Source organism: Scatophagus argus, chromosome 21, assembly GCF_020382885.2.
Source record: "Scatophagus argus isolate fScaArg1 chromosome 21, fScaArg1.pri, whole genome shotgun sequence".
NCBI classification, from domain to species: Eukaryota; Metazoa; Chordata; class Actinopteri; family Scatophagidae; genus Scatophagus; species Scatophagus argus.
Window position 1 is genome coordinate 15,014,202 of NC_058513.1, and position 15,274 is coordinate 15,029,475.

General features: G+C 43.2%; 3 protein-coding genes across 10 annotated transcripts; all 3 read right to left on the minus strand.

Moving 5' to 3' along the window:
- Positions 1 to 122: 122 nt before the first annotated feature.
- LOC124052394 (alpha-N-acetylgalactosaminide alpha-2,6-sialyltransferase 1-like) lies at positions 123 to 9,088 on the minus strand. 2 transcript variants are annotated; one of them, XM_046376590.1, is made up of 12 exons: positions 9,061 to 9,088; positions 8,823 to 8,931; positions 7,984 to 8,041; positions 5,488 to 6,370; positions 4,959 to 5,271; positions 4,420 to 4,582; positions 3,691 to 3,853; positions 2,621 to 2,759; positions 2,180 to 2,283; positions 1,452 to 1,535; positions 1,046 to 1,145; positions 123 to 774 (listed from the first exon to the last, which is right to left on the minus strand). In XM_046376590.1, exons 4-12 carry the CDS (start codon positions 5,586 to 5,588, stop codon positions 577 to 579), a joined length of 1,365 nt encoding a protein of 454 aa, XP_046232546.1. In that variant the 5' UTR covers positions 5,589 to 6,370; positions 7,984 to 8,041; positions 8,823 to 8,931; positions 9,061 to 9,088; the 3' UTR covers positions 123 to 576. The 2 variants fall into 2 exon arrangements, with proteins under 2 accessions (XP_046232546.1, XP_046232547.1); XM_046376591.1 differs by lacking the exon at positions 4,959 to 5,271.
- LOC124053118 (matrix-remodeling-associated protein 7-like) lies at positions 6,256 to 10,978 on the minus strand. The gene is made up of 6 exons (XM_046378082.1): positions 10,879 to 10,978; positions 10,547 to 10,674; positions 9,203 to 9,274; positions 9,061 to 9,094; positions 8,823 to 8,931; positions 6,256 to 6,370 (listed from the first exon to the last, which is right to left on the minus strand). Exons 1-6 carry the CDS (start codon positions 10,976 to 10,978, stop codon positions 6,256 to 6,258), a joined length of 558 nt encoding a protein of 185 aa, XP_046234038.1.
- Positions 10,979 to 11,662: 684 nt separating this feature from the next.
- srsf2a (serine and arginine rich splicing factor 2a) lies at positions 11,663 to 15,102 on the minus strand. Of its 7 annotated transcripts, none has more exons than XR_006842003.1 (5): positions 14,562 to 15,102; positions 13,752 to 14,130; positions 13,111 to 13,329; positions 12,681 to 12,773; positions 11,663 to 12,139 (listed from the first exon to the last, which is right to left on the minus strand). XR_006842003.1 is itself a non-coding variant. In XM_046376710.1 (3 exons), the coding sequence occupies exons 1-2, from the start codon at positions 14,915 to 14,917 to the stop codon at positions 13,776 to 13,778; spliced, it is 711 nt and encodes a 236-aa protein (XP_046232666.1). In that variant the 5' UTR covers positions 14,918 to 15,102; the 3' UTR covers positions 11,663 to 13,329; positions 13,752 to 13,775. The 7 variants fall into 7 exon arrangements, 1 of the variants encoding a protein (XP_046232666.1); XR_006842002.1 differs by having other exon boundaries at positions 13,022 to 13,329; XR_006841999.1 differs by lacking the exon at positions 13,111 to 13,329.
- Positions 15,103 to 15,274: the final 172 nt, after the last annotated feature.

Sequence of the window (15,274 nt, forward strand, 5' to 3'; positions counted from 1 at the left end):
CAAGGATGACAGTTAGCTAGCTTAGCTCACCTCTGCCCCAACCCCGCTTGACCTTTGACCTACCTTCAAATTGTCAAAAAAAAAAAAACCCACAATAAATTCAGGACTAGACAGAAATTTCGACTGAGAGATTTAGAGAACATTTATTAACACACACTAATTGCTTTTTGAGCCTCTGGTTAGCCCGGTGCCGTGGGATCCATCTCGACACAGGCCGTTTGTTTACAGGTGTTACGCCGAGTTCTGTAACCCGCCAGATTCTGTGACCTGGTTAGGAAGTGTGACCTTTGCAGGCCGCCGTAAATTTCCGCTGTATTATGGGTTACCAAACATTTCGAAACTAGTCAGGTATAAGATACCAAAGGAATCACAAACTTTAGCTTCTATATCCAACTTGGGTTAACAATAAATGTACTTTACTCATTCATGTGTCAAAGAATCATCCAGACAAACGATATTTGGGGTAAGCTGAGGGTCAGCAGGTGGTGCTATTTGGTGGTGAAAAGAGGTTCCACCTTGACATGGTGGAGAGCTTTGTGTCCCTGTGTTCGTCCTTAGTATCATTCTCATTGTGTCCTATGGCTTTCCTGTCCCTGTTCCTGAGTCTGTCCTTTGATAAAGCCTAATTATTTTGCTGTTGTGCAGTTTTGTCCACATGTTCTTCTCCAAGATGTAGTCATGGTTGATGTAGAAAACAACATTGGTTTTATTACTCTCAAAATAGTAGTTAGAGTATTTCTTGTAGTCCTCGGTCATGAATCCATATGCGGTCACCTAAAAATGACAAAAACAGAGAACAGATTGAGAACAGATAACACCAAGAAATTTTGAGAATTCAATTTAAGCTAAGCTAAGCTAATCACTTAATAGACAGATGTGAGAGTGATATCAGTCTTCTCATCTAACTCTTGTGAAATTTCCCACAATGTTATACTACTCGTTTAAAAAACAGTTCAAGCATGTATAAAGCATTGCATACTGTATGCTTCAGAGGTATGAGTTCATATCATAGCACATGGACATGTTTTAAATAATAATAACTTACAATGTCACAGGTGTGCAGAGCCAGGAAGAGAGTGAATGCCCCATTGGTTGGTCTGAATATCGCCCAGTATGAAGAATTGAGATGAGCAGACCTTAAGAACCTGTGGGCAATGAACAAAATCAGTCTTTTATGTATATGGTGAGACAAACTGCAGACACCAAAGCAGCTTTAATAAAGTGAGAATTTTGTCAGTTTTTTTAGTCTTCTTTTTGTCATCTTTTGTTATCTACATCGTTTTTATCTGTTGGTTTTATTGTTTGTAATGTCATCAAACAATTTACTTTTACTTTCCATTTTTTGCCATCTTAATATTGTTTTTAATCTTTTGGCTACACCTCTGCATGAAAATCCTAAAATGTAAAAAAAAAATAAAAAGGTTTGGGTGAAATTAAGAAAGGAGGTTGACCTGTTGCGCACATATCTGAGGAAATCCTGATGCAGAACATAGAAGCGACTCTCGTTGTACTGCCCACTGTAGTACATCCTTGGCCTGGAGGGTTAAAATACAAAAGTCATTAGTGATAACGAAAGGATGACATGCTGTAAAGTGAGCTTTGCTACATCTTCTCTTGTCTCAGGACTTAATCTGCCTTGTTGGTGCACTTAAACACAGAGTGCTCACTGCAAATGTCAGTGAACAGTCCTTTTTGTCCAGTCTTTATTGTGCCATTGGATTAATTCTAAATATTTTCAGAGTTTGGAGAACAAAACTTTATTTTTGTGCTGTATGTTCTTTCAAAACAAATACATATCTACCTGAAATTCACACAGTATACATAATAAATGCATACGTTTGACATTCAGTATTAAATTTCACTCATTAAATCATAATTCAAACACAAAATAAATGATTATTAAGTTTAAAACGGACAATTTAAATGTAAATTTAAGTTTGGTGACTGAGCCACAAAGGAGTGTACAGTCTATCTTATGAGCGCTTAACATGACTTGTTAGCCCATTAACAACTCGTGAGAAAAAGTGACTTTGAAAATAAACGTTTGCTTGCTTCAGCTGTTAGACTGTTTCCAGGCCAAATCCAGGCTGTTCCAGCAGTGGACACACTGTATCTGTGTGTTTGTGTTTGCGCGTGCACGTTACTCTCAGTTAGGAATATGCAGAGAGTTCATATTCACCGTTTATTGTGATAAAAGCCAGCTGAGATCCTTTCTCCCTTGAGAAGACCCTTGAGCCAACTGAAGTCCGTCAATCCCTCAGGAATCATTACGTATTTTATACCCTGCCAAAAGAAAGAGGATGACGGATGAGTGTGTGTGTCTGTGTGTGTGTTATACATTATGAGGACCCACCTTATTCCATTCTTACTTATGAGGACAAAGTCAAAGTCCCTGCAATGTGAATCATAAAATTTTAGGGTGAAGACCTACTTTAAGGTTAGGTTGACATCAGGGTCAGGATTAGACAGGTAATGCCTATTGTTATGGTTAGGTGGTGGTCAAGCCTGCAGGAAATGAATGTTATGTCCCCAGAAGTGATGGAAACAGGACTGTATATGTGTGTGTGAAAGGGGTATGAATCATTACAATATTACACGGTTGTTGTTTGAGCTTGAGTACCTCGTCAGTTGGGACAGACGTGTATCCGTACTTCTTGAACTGATGCAGCGACCTCGTGATGGAGTGGGCCGTGTGGACGTACACCGACGTTCTATTTCCCACATCTTCTTCATGACCTTTGATGACGGCACCGTTCATCCTGTCGCACAAACATCCACACCAGAAACCAGGGTTTTAATCTCGGGCTTTTTGTCAGTGGTGACACCATGTGATGATTAATGGAGTTTTTTAGTCCATTTTGTTTACACTGAAAACAGAAGATGAGCATTTTCAGTAAATCCCCCTTGTGGCCTTCAGCTGGAAACAGCTGCAAAAAACCCCAGCATCCTACATATTGCAGAGTACGTGCAGCACCAGTAATGTTTTGCTTTGTGAATTGGATAAACAGCTTCAGTTTGTTTGAGCTTCTTTGGCAACACCCACTGCTGAGAAAAAAGTGCCACAAACCACCTTTCATCATCTGGTTACCGCAGTCAGTCTTTGCTCACTGTAAACTTCTCTTCTGATGCCAGATAGTTAAAGACGGATTAAGAAGTGTTTGTGCAAGGCGTGGCAGCAATTCTCAAAAGGGATTTCTCAATCTTCAGCCTCTCTGAGAGAAAGGGGATTTTTTACCTTTTGTTGTCCTCATGTTACGAAGAGTCATAATGCATTTTCTCCTTCCACACCACATCACAACACGTCTGCTTCAGGAGACTTTCTTGTGTTAAATATTGTTGGGTTTATCCGATGTTAAAGACTCCTGAAAACAGCAGCAGCGCACTTCTTTTTTCTTTTGACTGTCACAACCTAACAGAAGAGGCTGCTCCCTTCTTCTCTTAACAAAGTCATCCACAGTCTTTACCTCCACATACATGAGTGAGAGTTTGACAGTGGGCTTTGTATGTGGGTTTTGTTTCGTGAGCTTATATAAAGCATATGCATGGATATGAGTGGATCAGTACAGCACACTCACATGACAAGAGAGTATAGATTATACACAAGCACATACACAGGCAAAGACAGTGACAAAGACATGTATACGATACATGTAAACCTCCTACCAGGTTTGTTTTCTGCTTCTTTCCTACCGGAAAACGTAATCGTGAGCGTTGATTTCTTTCCCCATTTTAGAGCCATTGAGGATCCCCGCGGAGCCCACCACAGCACAGCGCACACACCCATCACTGTCTGGCTTTGGAGCGAGGAGCGGCTCTTTTGGCTTCGGGATCAACTTCAGTGTAGCCATCACATCTGCACCCCCCCAAAAAAGTGTTAGAGTGTGTGTGTTAGAAGTGTTAGACAAAGTCTTGAAGCAGCTATAATTATACTGATGAACCTATTAGGAATTATCACCTGAATCTGCTGCTCTCTTTAGCTTGGTAGAGCTTTATAGTGAATTTCAACTCATTGGCTGTCTGGCCCTCAAATTTACTTGTTAGTGACCAAAACCAGATCTAAGAGAGAGCGAATACTGGACTTAAATGCAGCTGGTGTCCAGAAACTCATCGCGATCCAATATTCACTCATGAAAGGTGCTAAAGAGGAGCTGCACATTCAAGTGATACTTCTCTGTGGGTTTGTTGCTCTCCTTCACATTTTATGCATTGTTAATATAAAAAAATACCCTATATAGGAGTAGCTTTAAATAAAGTCTCTAATTGGAGAGGTCGACAGACCTGGAAAATTCTTAACAATCTGTCGGCATTTATCACGAGAAAAGGGTTTTTTTTTTTGCCAAATTTGAGAAAACGTTACCAAAATCATAGCATCCAAGAATCAAGAAAAGTACATTTTATACAGTATATCAGAACACCTACGCTCATACTTGCAGCCCATAAATCCAAAAGGTTTGTTAAAATGTGAAAGTCGGTTCCACTCGCTCATGTTGATTCTGTCTTTGTGCAGAAACAGACTTATGTTGGGAAGGAAAGCCTTCCTGAAGCTCTCATCCTCAGAGTTACGCAGAGACTGGGCGCATGTCTGAGAATGTAGGATAAAATATTAAATTATGGAATCAAAAAAAAATTATGATATGGGAAAATATGATTTCTACAAAGTTTATCTGGCTAAACCCATTTGTTATTATTTATAACCCACTCAGCTGAAGCAGCAGCATGTAAAATCCAGCGATAGAGAAGCCAAACAGGCGGAGAAATCAATCGGCTGTCATTCAAATTTAATTGATTAAGTTAGAGGCAGTGATCCTCTGTGATTAAAGGGGAAAGCAAACAGCAAATCCATGCAGGTACCAGCAAAGACACCCAACTGAGTATGTGGCTGTCAGCCAGGTTTACCAACTCCCACAAGCCTAACACATTTCTGTCTTCTCTGTCCTGTCCTGTCTTAACACGCTTACAGTATGTCTGGGTGGGGCATCCTGGTTATAAACATCCTCAAAATCCCACTGAGGAAGCTTGTGAAAGGAGGTCTCGAACAGGATGGGCATGGGAGTCTCGGCCACGGCGGCTCGCGTGGAAGCTTTCATTCGATCAGTTTTTAGCTCTGCCACCGTGTCTGTTTTTGTGCAGTTGGCAATTTTTTCTTTTTGTGTTGTGTTAAACAGAGCAGGAGGCGGAGTCCAGTTTCCCCTTTTATCCCAGAGGTTATCGTCACCATCCAACAAATCGTCTTCACACCTGTGTCTGTTTTTCCCTAAGAAAGCAGTCCAGCTGAGATGGAAAATTTGACAAAAACAACAACGGATGCATCACACAAGAATTAGTAAGATACACTTTAGGGTAATTAAATAAAAATATTTTACATGGAAATGTTTCTTCTTAGTAAAATTAAGAGAATCAGCAAATCAAACTGATCAAAAAACAGTGTAGTATTCTTTTCTTTTTCCTTAATGTTTTTCTGCCAATTAAATACAAATAACACCTTACCTGATGCTTTTTGACAAATGCTCCCATAACAAAATAAAAGGCAAAGTGGCAACAGAGATCACAAGCAGCAAAGGAAAAATCCTGGAGGTCAGTAACACCATCGCTGAGAGGTGGAGGCTTTGCTGTTGAATTAAAGCCGGCGTGTTTGTGGTTTGCTTTGCCTCCTGATGTTCGGGCTCCAGCAGAGAAACCACCAGAGGTTCCTGACACCACAAATGTGACTCTGTTAACTGATCCAGACGGAGATACACAACAAACCGGGAAATGAGACCCACGCACTCTCACACATGCCTTCACAACAGAGCAAAAGGTGGTTTATTACACAACTGAGGGGGAGTCAAGCAGAAGAAATTTTACAGGATTTGTACCTGCTGGAAATTTAAAGAAGACAACACGGATTTTTTTTTTTAAAAAAGTGATATTATAAATTAACACATTTTCTTATGTTATTATAATACAAAACTAATGTATCCCTTTCAGTCCTCATTTGGTCACAGGTAGCTAGAATATCTTGCTTTGGGCTGGAAAAGCTTCTTTGGTTCGGTCTTCATGTGGGCTGAGGGCAGCAACAAAACAACACAACACAACAAACAAAGTGTGTCATTTTAAAAAGAAAGCGACTGCTGAGTGCACCGTGCAGCTGTGTTGAACACTGTGAGCAAATTTAGTCAAGTATTTGGTGTACTGGAGAAGTCCTTCAGCAGCGCTCACAGGTTAACGGGGCGCAATCAGAGGCTGGATCGCAACACGACGAGTCACAGAGGAGTCTCAGATGGAGTAGAGTTTGAGCTGCTCCTCCATGTCTCCCTCCGTCACCTCCCCAAATGTCTCCTTGTTGTCTTTCAGCAGCTGGAAGATGGCGGCCAGCTGCTCACGTTGCACCCTGGGAACATGAACAAAACCTTTGTATGAAACCAACAGCGTGTGAAATGTATAGTATTTCCAGACAAATATTACGGTATGCAAGCACTGGACACTACGCTGGCATAAATGTCCCACAATGCAATGCAGTAGTGACAGCAAGAACAACAGCAACAGCAAAACAGACAAGGGTGAACAACATCAGCAAGGCTTCAGGGTGCTTAAGTGGACGTTTTCACTTTGCAAGGTATAAAATATTTCTGATAAATGAACTTATCATCGACAAGGTTTACCGTGGTTACGCAAAGGGGCTCGCTAGGAAGTACACCCGAAAACATGCACACTTCTCTTAATTCCCTTCCACTTTGGGTTTTAATGAAGATTAAACTATACGGTTATGTACGCTAACTGGCCACAGTATCATACTTAACAGACAGATTTGAGGGTCTTCTCATCATCAACTCCTCACCAGGAAGCTAATAAGCATATTTTTCAAAATGTCAAACTATTCCTTTAAATGCAGACTGAAGACCTCAGTACAGTGTTTATCTGGCGAAAGTCTCAGGAACCCAAAAGTCACTAATAAGGCGAGTAGAAGTAATTTAGCGCCTGCAGGATTTTGTTTTTCTTCACCCGTTTTTGATCCGACGTGCCTGGCAACAAGACTCTCTGGTGCGCAAGAACTTTGAACTCGTGATTAGAGATCCAAGAGCAGCTTAGACACGTGTCTTCCCCATGGCCATTTTGTTTGATTGTTTTTTGTTTTGTTTTTTTTGCACAAATCACCACGACGACTATAAGATAGGGGAGACACAGAAGGGACTGACACGACAAAGGGTGACCTCAGAGACAAGTAAAAGTAAATCATTCACACAGCGCAGACAAACACACCGTGCCACACCTGGTGCAACATGCTGATAAATGTCAGGCTACATGACCAGCATTAACCTGATGTAAGTGAAATATCCTGTTCAGTATCTAGTAGCTGTATAACAGTTAATTATATATATATGTATATATATATTTTAATCTAGCTTTAGAGCTCATTGGTGCATTCACAGCCACATTAAATACAAGGAAAACAGATTCTCTATCGGTGCTGCTCTTTTAAAATCCCCTGACATAAATACAATCCCAGCTGTCCATATCTCCCGACATCAGTTCAACCTCAAGATATTTCTCCTATCAAAGCATAAACGTCCGATTTTTCCCCCCTCATCATCCTCTCTATTCCCACGTGACTGAATAGTTTTGGAGGCCTCGTCAGCACAGGTCCCAGTGTTGCATTACAACGACTCCTCCTTGTGGCGGATCAGAGGAGAGTCCCTCGAAGGATTAACAAACTCTCCCCAGTCAGAGGTGACGCCAATCAACACCTGCCGTGACACCTGAGATTCACACGTCTAATGTGGAACAACAGAGGGTCAGCAGGGGCGGGTGGGTATGTGGGATCAGGTAAGCAAGACTGCACAGTTACATCAGTCGCTTCATGGCCACTTGAGGATATAAAAGCTGATGAGGACAAAAATCACTGCTGAGGTCAAAACTGAGAGAGGCGGCATTGGAATAGCTTTCACACCATGGCCAGAAAGTGACTCCCCTCAGATGAATGGGTGAGAGTAACTCATACTTTACCACACATTTGCTCCTTTTTCAGGCTCACAGACAGATAAAGTCTGTGTTGGAGTGTATCCTGCAATGATAAGAGCAGGATATGCAGATGTTACAGGAAAAAAAAAAAACCAAAAAACCCCAAAACAACAAATTTGTCTGTCTGTCCTCTGTTTCCTGTAATTTTTGCCCGTTAGCAGCCACCGAACGCTTCGAGTGATTTCTTCAAGTCTCGTGTCATTCATCCTTCAGCTAATGCCTGGCAGAGAGTCAATCTGGCCTTACTCGGTCTAGCCTGAAGAGGACGGGTGACACAGCCGCTAAATGTGGAGGAAGGCTCGAAGTTTAACGCCTGCAGCACACAAACACACGTGAAGGCGGCGTAGGAAAGATTAGAGGGACGAGGACGAGGACGAGGACAGAGGACAGAGCAGCCGAGAGGAAACAAGGGAACTGCATTTAAATTTTGTTAGAATCAGTGAAAACATCTGATTTTTAGGAAAGATTTGGCAAAAAAAAAAAATGCATTGCCGTCCTGTTTTGGGAGAACAGAGGAGGCCATCACGCAGATCAGGGAACCCAGTAAGCACAAGCACAACATTTGTCCGACTCCGGGAATTTACTTTACTGTGACATTTGGGGACAACTCTTTGAGAAGGCAGCCTTTATAAAGCGGCAATTAATAGCTTTATTAATCTTCAGTACATCATTTATTCATTAATGCATTAATTAATAGATACGTTGTAAGCCATTAATGAGAACAAGGTTGTGGGAAACCCTCCTCCAGCCCCTCAAATGGACTGTTAAAGCACAGGAACGAAAAGGTTCAGAAAGTGGGAACCATATTTGTAGTTTTGACCGACCTCTGCTCCTCCTCCAGCTCATCTTTGGACATCATCATCTCCAGGTGGTGGGATCGCGCCTTTCCAGGAAGGTACCTCAAGGGATTGTTTGCATTCGATTCCACTTTTTCTGATGACACATAATTGTTGATTAGAAGTCCATTGGAAACGTTTACTTTGAAAAATGAAAATGTATATGGTGTGCGTATGTGTCATGTATTTAACTCACAACTTTTTCAAAGTGGGTAAAAGTGCTCACCGTTGATCCCTGGGCTCTCTGCGGCTCCTTCGGTCTGGGGGTGAGAGAAAGCACACTTTAGGAGCTCCTTATCAGAGAGCCCAATGAATGACCTACGGCCCCTCCCTGACGAGGTCTCGGATGAGTCTACCTCTAAGCTCACGGATCTGGAGGAGGAGGAGTGTTCAACTGGTGTTGCCAGTTCTTCAGAGTGAGGGTGGGGATGTGCCTCCTCCTGTCAGAGAATTAAGGGGTAAGGTGAGGGGCATCAAAACCACGATTTTTCACAGGTTTTCCCCCAAAACCTCTGGTGGATGCTGATGGGCCCTACACCTGGCGCAGGTGTGTTGATGAAAAGCCATGGTTATCTTCACAAACCTTCCTCTCTCTTTGTCTGTCCTGTTTTGCCCAACTTGAAGACATACAGATTTTCTGAACAGGCATTTAAGAGGCCAGGCCAGGGGGGGTCCTGACAGCTCACTGAGTGGCTCATCCTGACAGGTTTCCCATTTGTCTTAGAATAAATCTGAATTTCTTCTTTCTTTTTTACTGATACCAGTTTTAGCTCAAAAGACACAACAGAAGACAGTATTTCTCCCCAAGTGCCGGTTGTTTCCATGTGTCCCCAGGGACGGAAAGCGTCTACATTTTAAGCTACTTAAGTACTGGGCTTCAGTGCAGTTTTGAAGTACTTGTACTCGACAACATTTCACAGGCAAATATTGAACTGCTTTTTACTCGACAACAACAGCTAACGGTTACTCTGCAAAGTAGCCCCATTATAAATTTTATTATCGATAATGTCCAACCCAGTTTGCCAGAGTCCCATGTGTCAAACGTCTTGCTTTGATGGACCGACACTGCAACCCCCCCTCCTACAGATAAGTAAGAAACCTGGGAAGTTCAGAAGCTGGAACCTGTGAACTCGCTCCAAAAAATGCTGACTAATATCCTGTTTATCAACTTATCAACAGAAGTTAAACTCTGGTATTTTATTGAGGTATTTCTACTTCCAATTACTTCACCCCCTGCTTACTTTAACTGCACTAAATTTATCATGATGTCAGCTGCAACTAGTTTGCACATTCCAGTAAATGACATAAATGTTATTATACCACTAGTAAAAACAAAATAAAAAAATGAAACCTGACTACACTGCACACCTTTAATTTAAAACTCAGGACCCTGAGCTGTTAAGGAATATTTTTCATCAAGTTATAGTTTTTACAGACGGATTTGAACGCTTCTCCTCCCCTCTGCCTGGACTTGTAAACTGTGTGTGAGCGGGAGGGTGAGGCAGTAAAACAGATTACGAGAGAATCACGTCAGGAAACACAAAAACAAACACGCATCCAGACCTCACGGTACTTACTGACAGCACAGATTTCACTACATCCCAGTGATCATGTGAGCTGCCGCTGATCTCACACCAGTCGTCCTCTGCCTTCTCCTTCTCCTTCTCCTCCTCCTTCTTCTTCTTCTTCATCATCATCATCGTGTCGGGTACATGGCCGTTCTGCCTCGGCCCTGACTGATCTAATCCTGACCCTGGACGGTCTCCTCTGTGTCCGTTTGCCAAGTCGCCGTTCAGCAGCGACGTTGCCACCACAATAGCGAGGAGCGTGAAGATAGCGGCTGATAGTATAAAAGTTAGATCCATGGCTGGCGGATGTCGGGGATACTGTTGCCTCCTTCTGTCTTCACTCACTCACTCGCAGTTGTCCATCCCGCTGCTGCCTGCGCTAATCACCTCACCAAACATCAACGTTAACGAGCGGCGTTTACGGGATGTGCTTTGCACACAATCCCCTCTCCGACCAGGACGTCACATCCTCTTACGCGCCCCCTCCCCTCCCTCCAGCTTTATGTCCTCAGACAGGCAGCCGGACAGATCAGGTGTTGGCTGGCACGGCGCGCTGCAACGTGCTCGGTTCTCCATTCTTCTCCCCCCGCCCCGCGTTAATCCCATCAGCGGTGAGTGTGGGAGACTGAAATGGTTTGTGACAGGAACCGTGGAGGCTGATAACGACGGGTAAGGGTTTACGGAAAAGGTGTTCTCACCTGAGGACGCACCGCCGTCCCATCTGCAGCGGGGGCGGTTTAATGCGGGCAGTAAACTGATAAGAGTGAGAAAACCCTCACTAGTGTCTTAATTTGGCAGTAACATGGCAGAAATCAATAATATATTAAAGATGTTAATGACCAGTGGAGAGTACATTTACTCAAGCACTATGCTTAGGAACTAATTCAAGTACTCTGTGAGTTGGCTAGTTCCAGTTTTAAGCAACTTTATCTCAAAGGCATAGATGACACATTTAAATCCACTTCATTTATGACAGCGTAAGCTTTTTCATACTTCTACAAATTAAAAGTTCATTTTTGACCAGAAAGAATCCAACCAGACAGTAGATTATGAAAAAAATAAAAAAAATAGCTACCAGACTGTAGTATCTACCCTATCAACATCTGATTGTGTGTAGCTTGTGATGATGAATCTATTTAGAACAAAACACCAGTGAGTTAAAGTCTAATTGCTTCTTATGTGGCAAATATCCCAATGCATATCAACAGGAAGTGTCCAGAAAAAAAAGAAAAAATGCATGAGAAAATTCACACCAGCAACTTATTTACAACAAAGATGTTTATTCGCATTCACCTGAAGCAATAACAAGAAAACTGAGAAGTTCACAGAGGAATGCAACAGAGTTATTCATTAAGCAGCCTGGACTGCCCTTTAAACCCTTCACTAGGAGTCACACTGGACCCAATGTCAAGAAAGCGAGCAAAACCATTAACAGTGGATAAACCACAGAGTGGGGAAGGGAAAAAGAGAAGAGAGAGAGAGAGAGGGGGTAAAGAGAAAATGCAAGGAGAAGGAGAGAATTTGTACAGCACATGGAGGGTAGGGGAGGTCACAAGACAGGAGAGGATGGTTGATCTGCCACACCTGTGAGCTTACAAACCGGCAAACAGCAGCGGAGGGTCGAGCCCCGGAACAGCGCCGGGCACTCAGCACCGCAACACGCCACACCATGTCACCACCGCACTGCACCGCATCTTAACAGCTAACCAGCATTACTCAACTGCTACACAACTGCGCCTAGTGCACAAAAGATACACAAGAAAGAGGGTTAGAGCCATAGGAAAGCAACTTTTAACTAGACAGAAAAAAAAAGATTTGACAGAAAAGAAAATGCTATGCCGCTGGATTAGCAAGTCACACATTATGATACTTTATGTTTCCCTATTTTTTTTTTTTTTTTTGCCACTGTGCAGTATAAGCTGTTTTCCCCCCCAATGAGTGGTATAACATAGCAGTAAAGGCTGTGAACATCCAATGACACCCTTTTCTACATCAAGTTTGAAAATAACAATCTTGTATCCATCTAGAAAGAGTATTTAACAAGGGATTTCATTAAAAGAAATCTATGTTCATTCAAAAAAAAAATGAATTTATTAACAAGTACAAATTTAATCAAAATGCAAAAAACCCAATTTAAATGAAAGAGAGAAAAAAAGGACACCTTACAAGTCCCTTTCAATATGCTCAACTTCACAAATAGTGATCACATTACAGAAATCGTTTAGGCAAATTAAGTCAAATAAAACATTTAAAACATTTTAGACCAAGCTCCAATAACCTTTCAGTCTGCTTTCAGTGGTAATAGTGGAGTCCACTTGCTCAATGTGAGACTCTTCCTGATGTCCTCAGCAAAGGCTCAATCATCTGAGATCTGCAAGGAAAGACAGAACAGAGTTGACAAGAGCAAAACGAAAAGATTATCTTAACTCCTGCAACTGAGCTGGATATATAAATTCAGTACTGGTCTGATCTTCTTCCCCTGACACCAACATGTGTATTACACTTTCTAGTTTTCTAATAATTTTAAAATATGTTTACACGCTCTCTTGGCCCCCTCCCTCCCCCCATAAAACTAGCTCTAACAAACTCTTACACTCGGGCATATGTGGAAAAACAAACCTCAGGGTCCGTTCCCTTTGTGAGAGGCGGAGGAAACCACAGGCGGGAACAGCGCTCAGTGCATCTGCCTGTGATCCCCGTGAACATACCTCACCACACCAACTCATACACCAACTGACAGCCCGAACCACCGCCATGACGACCTGCTCCATAGCAAACACCGCTGCCTTGGTGACCTGCTCCTTAGCAACTGCCATCGCTCTCAGCAACAGGCAGGTCACATGGGCGGGTCACACACTAACTGCTCTCACACTGCCACACCCCCATCTCCTCCTCCTCCTCCTCCCTTTGCAAACAGGACTCCGCAGCTTGGAGGAAAGAATTCCACATTTAGGTGAACGTTGTGAGTGAAGCACCCCACGTCCCTCCCATGCACACTCACATGAGTACAAATGAGATTAATAACCCCCATTTTGAAATATGATACAGTGGGTCACATCAACCTAAATTTGCTGTTGCCTGTGTACGCTTTAGGTTGGCTGAATATTCAAGCAAAGTAAAGAATACACAGAACAAGGACTGTACATAACATCAGTCCCAATCTTAATTTAATTTCTAAAAAACAAACAAACAAAACAACCCCTCAGGATTCTGCAGACTTTGTTGCTTGTGCAGAAATGACTGTTAAAGTAGCATCAAGACTGCAGAATACCAGTCCAAGTGATGACAAATAGTCATCTCAATACAATATTTGAAGCATATAATATAACCCACCCCTTCCCCTGAATACCGTCATATTGTGTCCAAGTTTGGGTTAAGACTCTGCCCCGTTGTCCTCTGGAGATTTAGGTCTACTCTTGGATTTGGACCTGGACCTGGACCTGGATTTGGACTTGGATTTAGACTTGGATCCTCTGTTGGATGGCGGGGTCCGACTCCTTGACTTGGACCTGGAGCGGGACCGTGACCTGGAAGGAGACTTTGACTTGCTTCGCCTGGGGGTTCTGGACTTGGACTTGGACTTAGATTTGGACCTGGACCTGGACCTAGATCTGGAGTAGGAGCGGGACCTGGAACGACTGTAGTGATGGCGGCTCCTGGATCGGGAACGGCTTCTGGTCCTGGAGCGGCTGCGACTACGTCTGCGGCGACGGGGGCTGGCTGAACGGCTGTGGTGATGGGAGAGAAGCACATCAGTAAAAGAGCAAGAGTAAACAACACCAAACTGTAATAATCTAAAATGACATATTCAATTGTTTTCATAACTAGCCAGCTACCAACAGGGTTGAATAAAAAAAACACTCAAAATCAGTCATTAAAATATTCCAGACACACAGCCCTGCTGTATTATGCCAACACATGAGCCTCTACACAAGTATGTTGAATATGATTATAATGACTTGTATTTATTTGAAAGTGTTGCTACAGCTTAAGAGACATTCAAGTTTAAGTCGTGGTACACACAGGAACAGTAACGGAGAATGATTTCAAACTACTTTCATTTAGTGGCTGTTACCCTACACCATGTGCTCCTCTTCTCTTCTGCAAAGCTAATTACGTTAGCTACAACTGAACCTGATCACCGTGGCATTAACGTTACCTCCTGCTTCTTCGACCGTAACCTCCGTATCTACGTTGCGGAGCGCCTCTCCGGCTATACATGGAGTCTGGAGGTCGTCCGTAACGGGCCATCTGCACCCGAAGCTCCCGCCCGTCGAGCAGCGCGCCGTCCATAGCGTCCATGGCGTCTTCAGCGTCGCGCTTGTCGAGGAACCGCACGAAGGCGAACCCACGGCTCTCCTTGGTGTACCTGTCCCGGGGGATATACACATCACCCACACGGCCGTACTTTTCGAAAACTCGGCGCAGAGTCTCCGGCGAAGTTCGGTAAGTAAGGTTGTCCACTTTCAGGGAGGTCATCCCCTCAACGTCTGGCGGCGGCCTTCCGTAGCTCATTTTCTTCGTCACCGAGCAATTAAGAAACCCAGTAAAACGAAACCCGAATAGCCCTTCCGTTAGGTGGAACGGTCACTATTACTCTATCAGTCTCCAATTGGTATATTAAATACAAATACAAGCTGATATTTTAACTGTTTACCCCTGGACGTCGTTCCAACCGCGCGGCTTTCACGTGAAATGGCGGCAACAACGTTTCCTTTTCCCCCTTCTCTTTGCGCCTCTGTTGGCCTCCGCTGATTGGCTGCTTGACTGTCCGCCTTCCTTCACATTAACGTTACACTGCCCCCTGTCGGCTGGGAGTCAGTTGAGAACGTTGGACTGTTATTCCACCTTTGTTCACTTCACAGATATGTC

What these genes read in the sequence shown, in the direction of transcription:
- LOC124052394 (XM_046376590.1), bottom strand. Translation starts at nt 5,588, where the DNA reads ATGGTGTTACTGACCTCCAGGATTTTTCCTTTGCTGCTTGTGATCTCT. An exon ending in ATGCCCCACCCAGACATACT is followed by an intron (nt 4,583 to 4,958) that starts GTAAGCGTGTTA and finishes CTACATTCTCAG; the next exon opens with ACATGCGCCCAGTCTCTGCG. An exon ending in CGTCTGTCCCAACTGACGAG is followed by an intron (nt 2,284 to 2,620) that starts GTACTCAAGCTC and finishes TTCTTTTGGCAG; the next exon opens with GGTATAAAATACGTAATGAT.
- LOC124053118 (XM_046378082.1), bottom strand. Translation starts at nt 10,978, where the DNA reads ATGGAGAACCGAGCACGTTGCAGCGCGCCGTGCCAGCCAACACCTGAT. An exon ending in GGAGGGAGGGGAGGGGGCGC is followed by an intron (nt 10,675 to 10,878) that starts GTAAGAGGATGT and finishes TTATACTATCAG; the next exon opens with CCGCTATCTTCACGCTCCTC. An exon ending in ACTCCTCCTCCTCCAGATCC is followed by an intron (nt 9,095 to 9,202) that starts GTGAGCTTAGAG and finishes TCTCACCCCCAG; the next exon opens with ACCGAAGGAGCCGCAGAGAG.
- srsf2a (XM_046376710.1), bottom strand. Translation starts at nt 14,917, where the DNA reads ATGAGCTACGGAAGGCCGCCGCCAGACGTTGAGGGGATGACCTCCCTG. An exon ending in TACGGTCGAAGAAGCAGGAG is followed by an intron (nt 14,131 to 14,561) that starts GTAACGTTAATG and finishes CCATCACCACAG; the next exon opens with CCGTTCAGCCAGCCCCCGTC.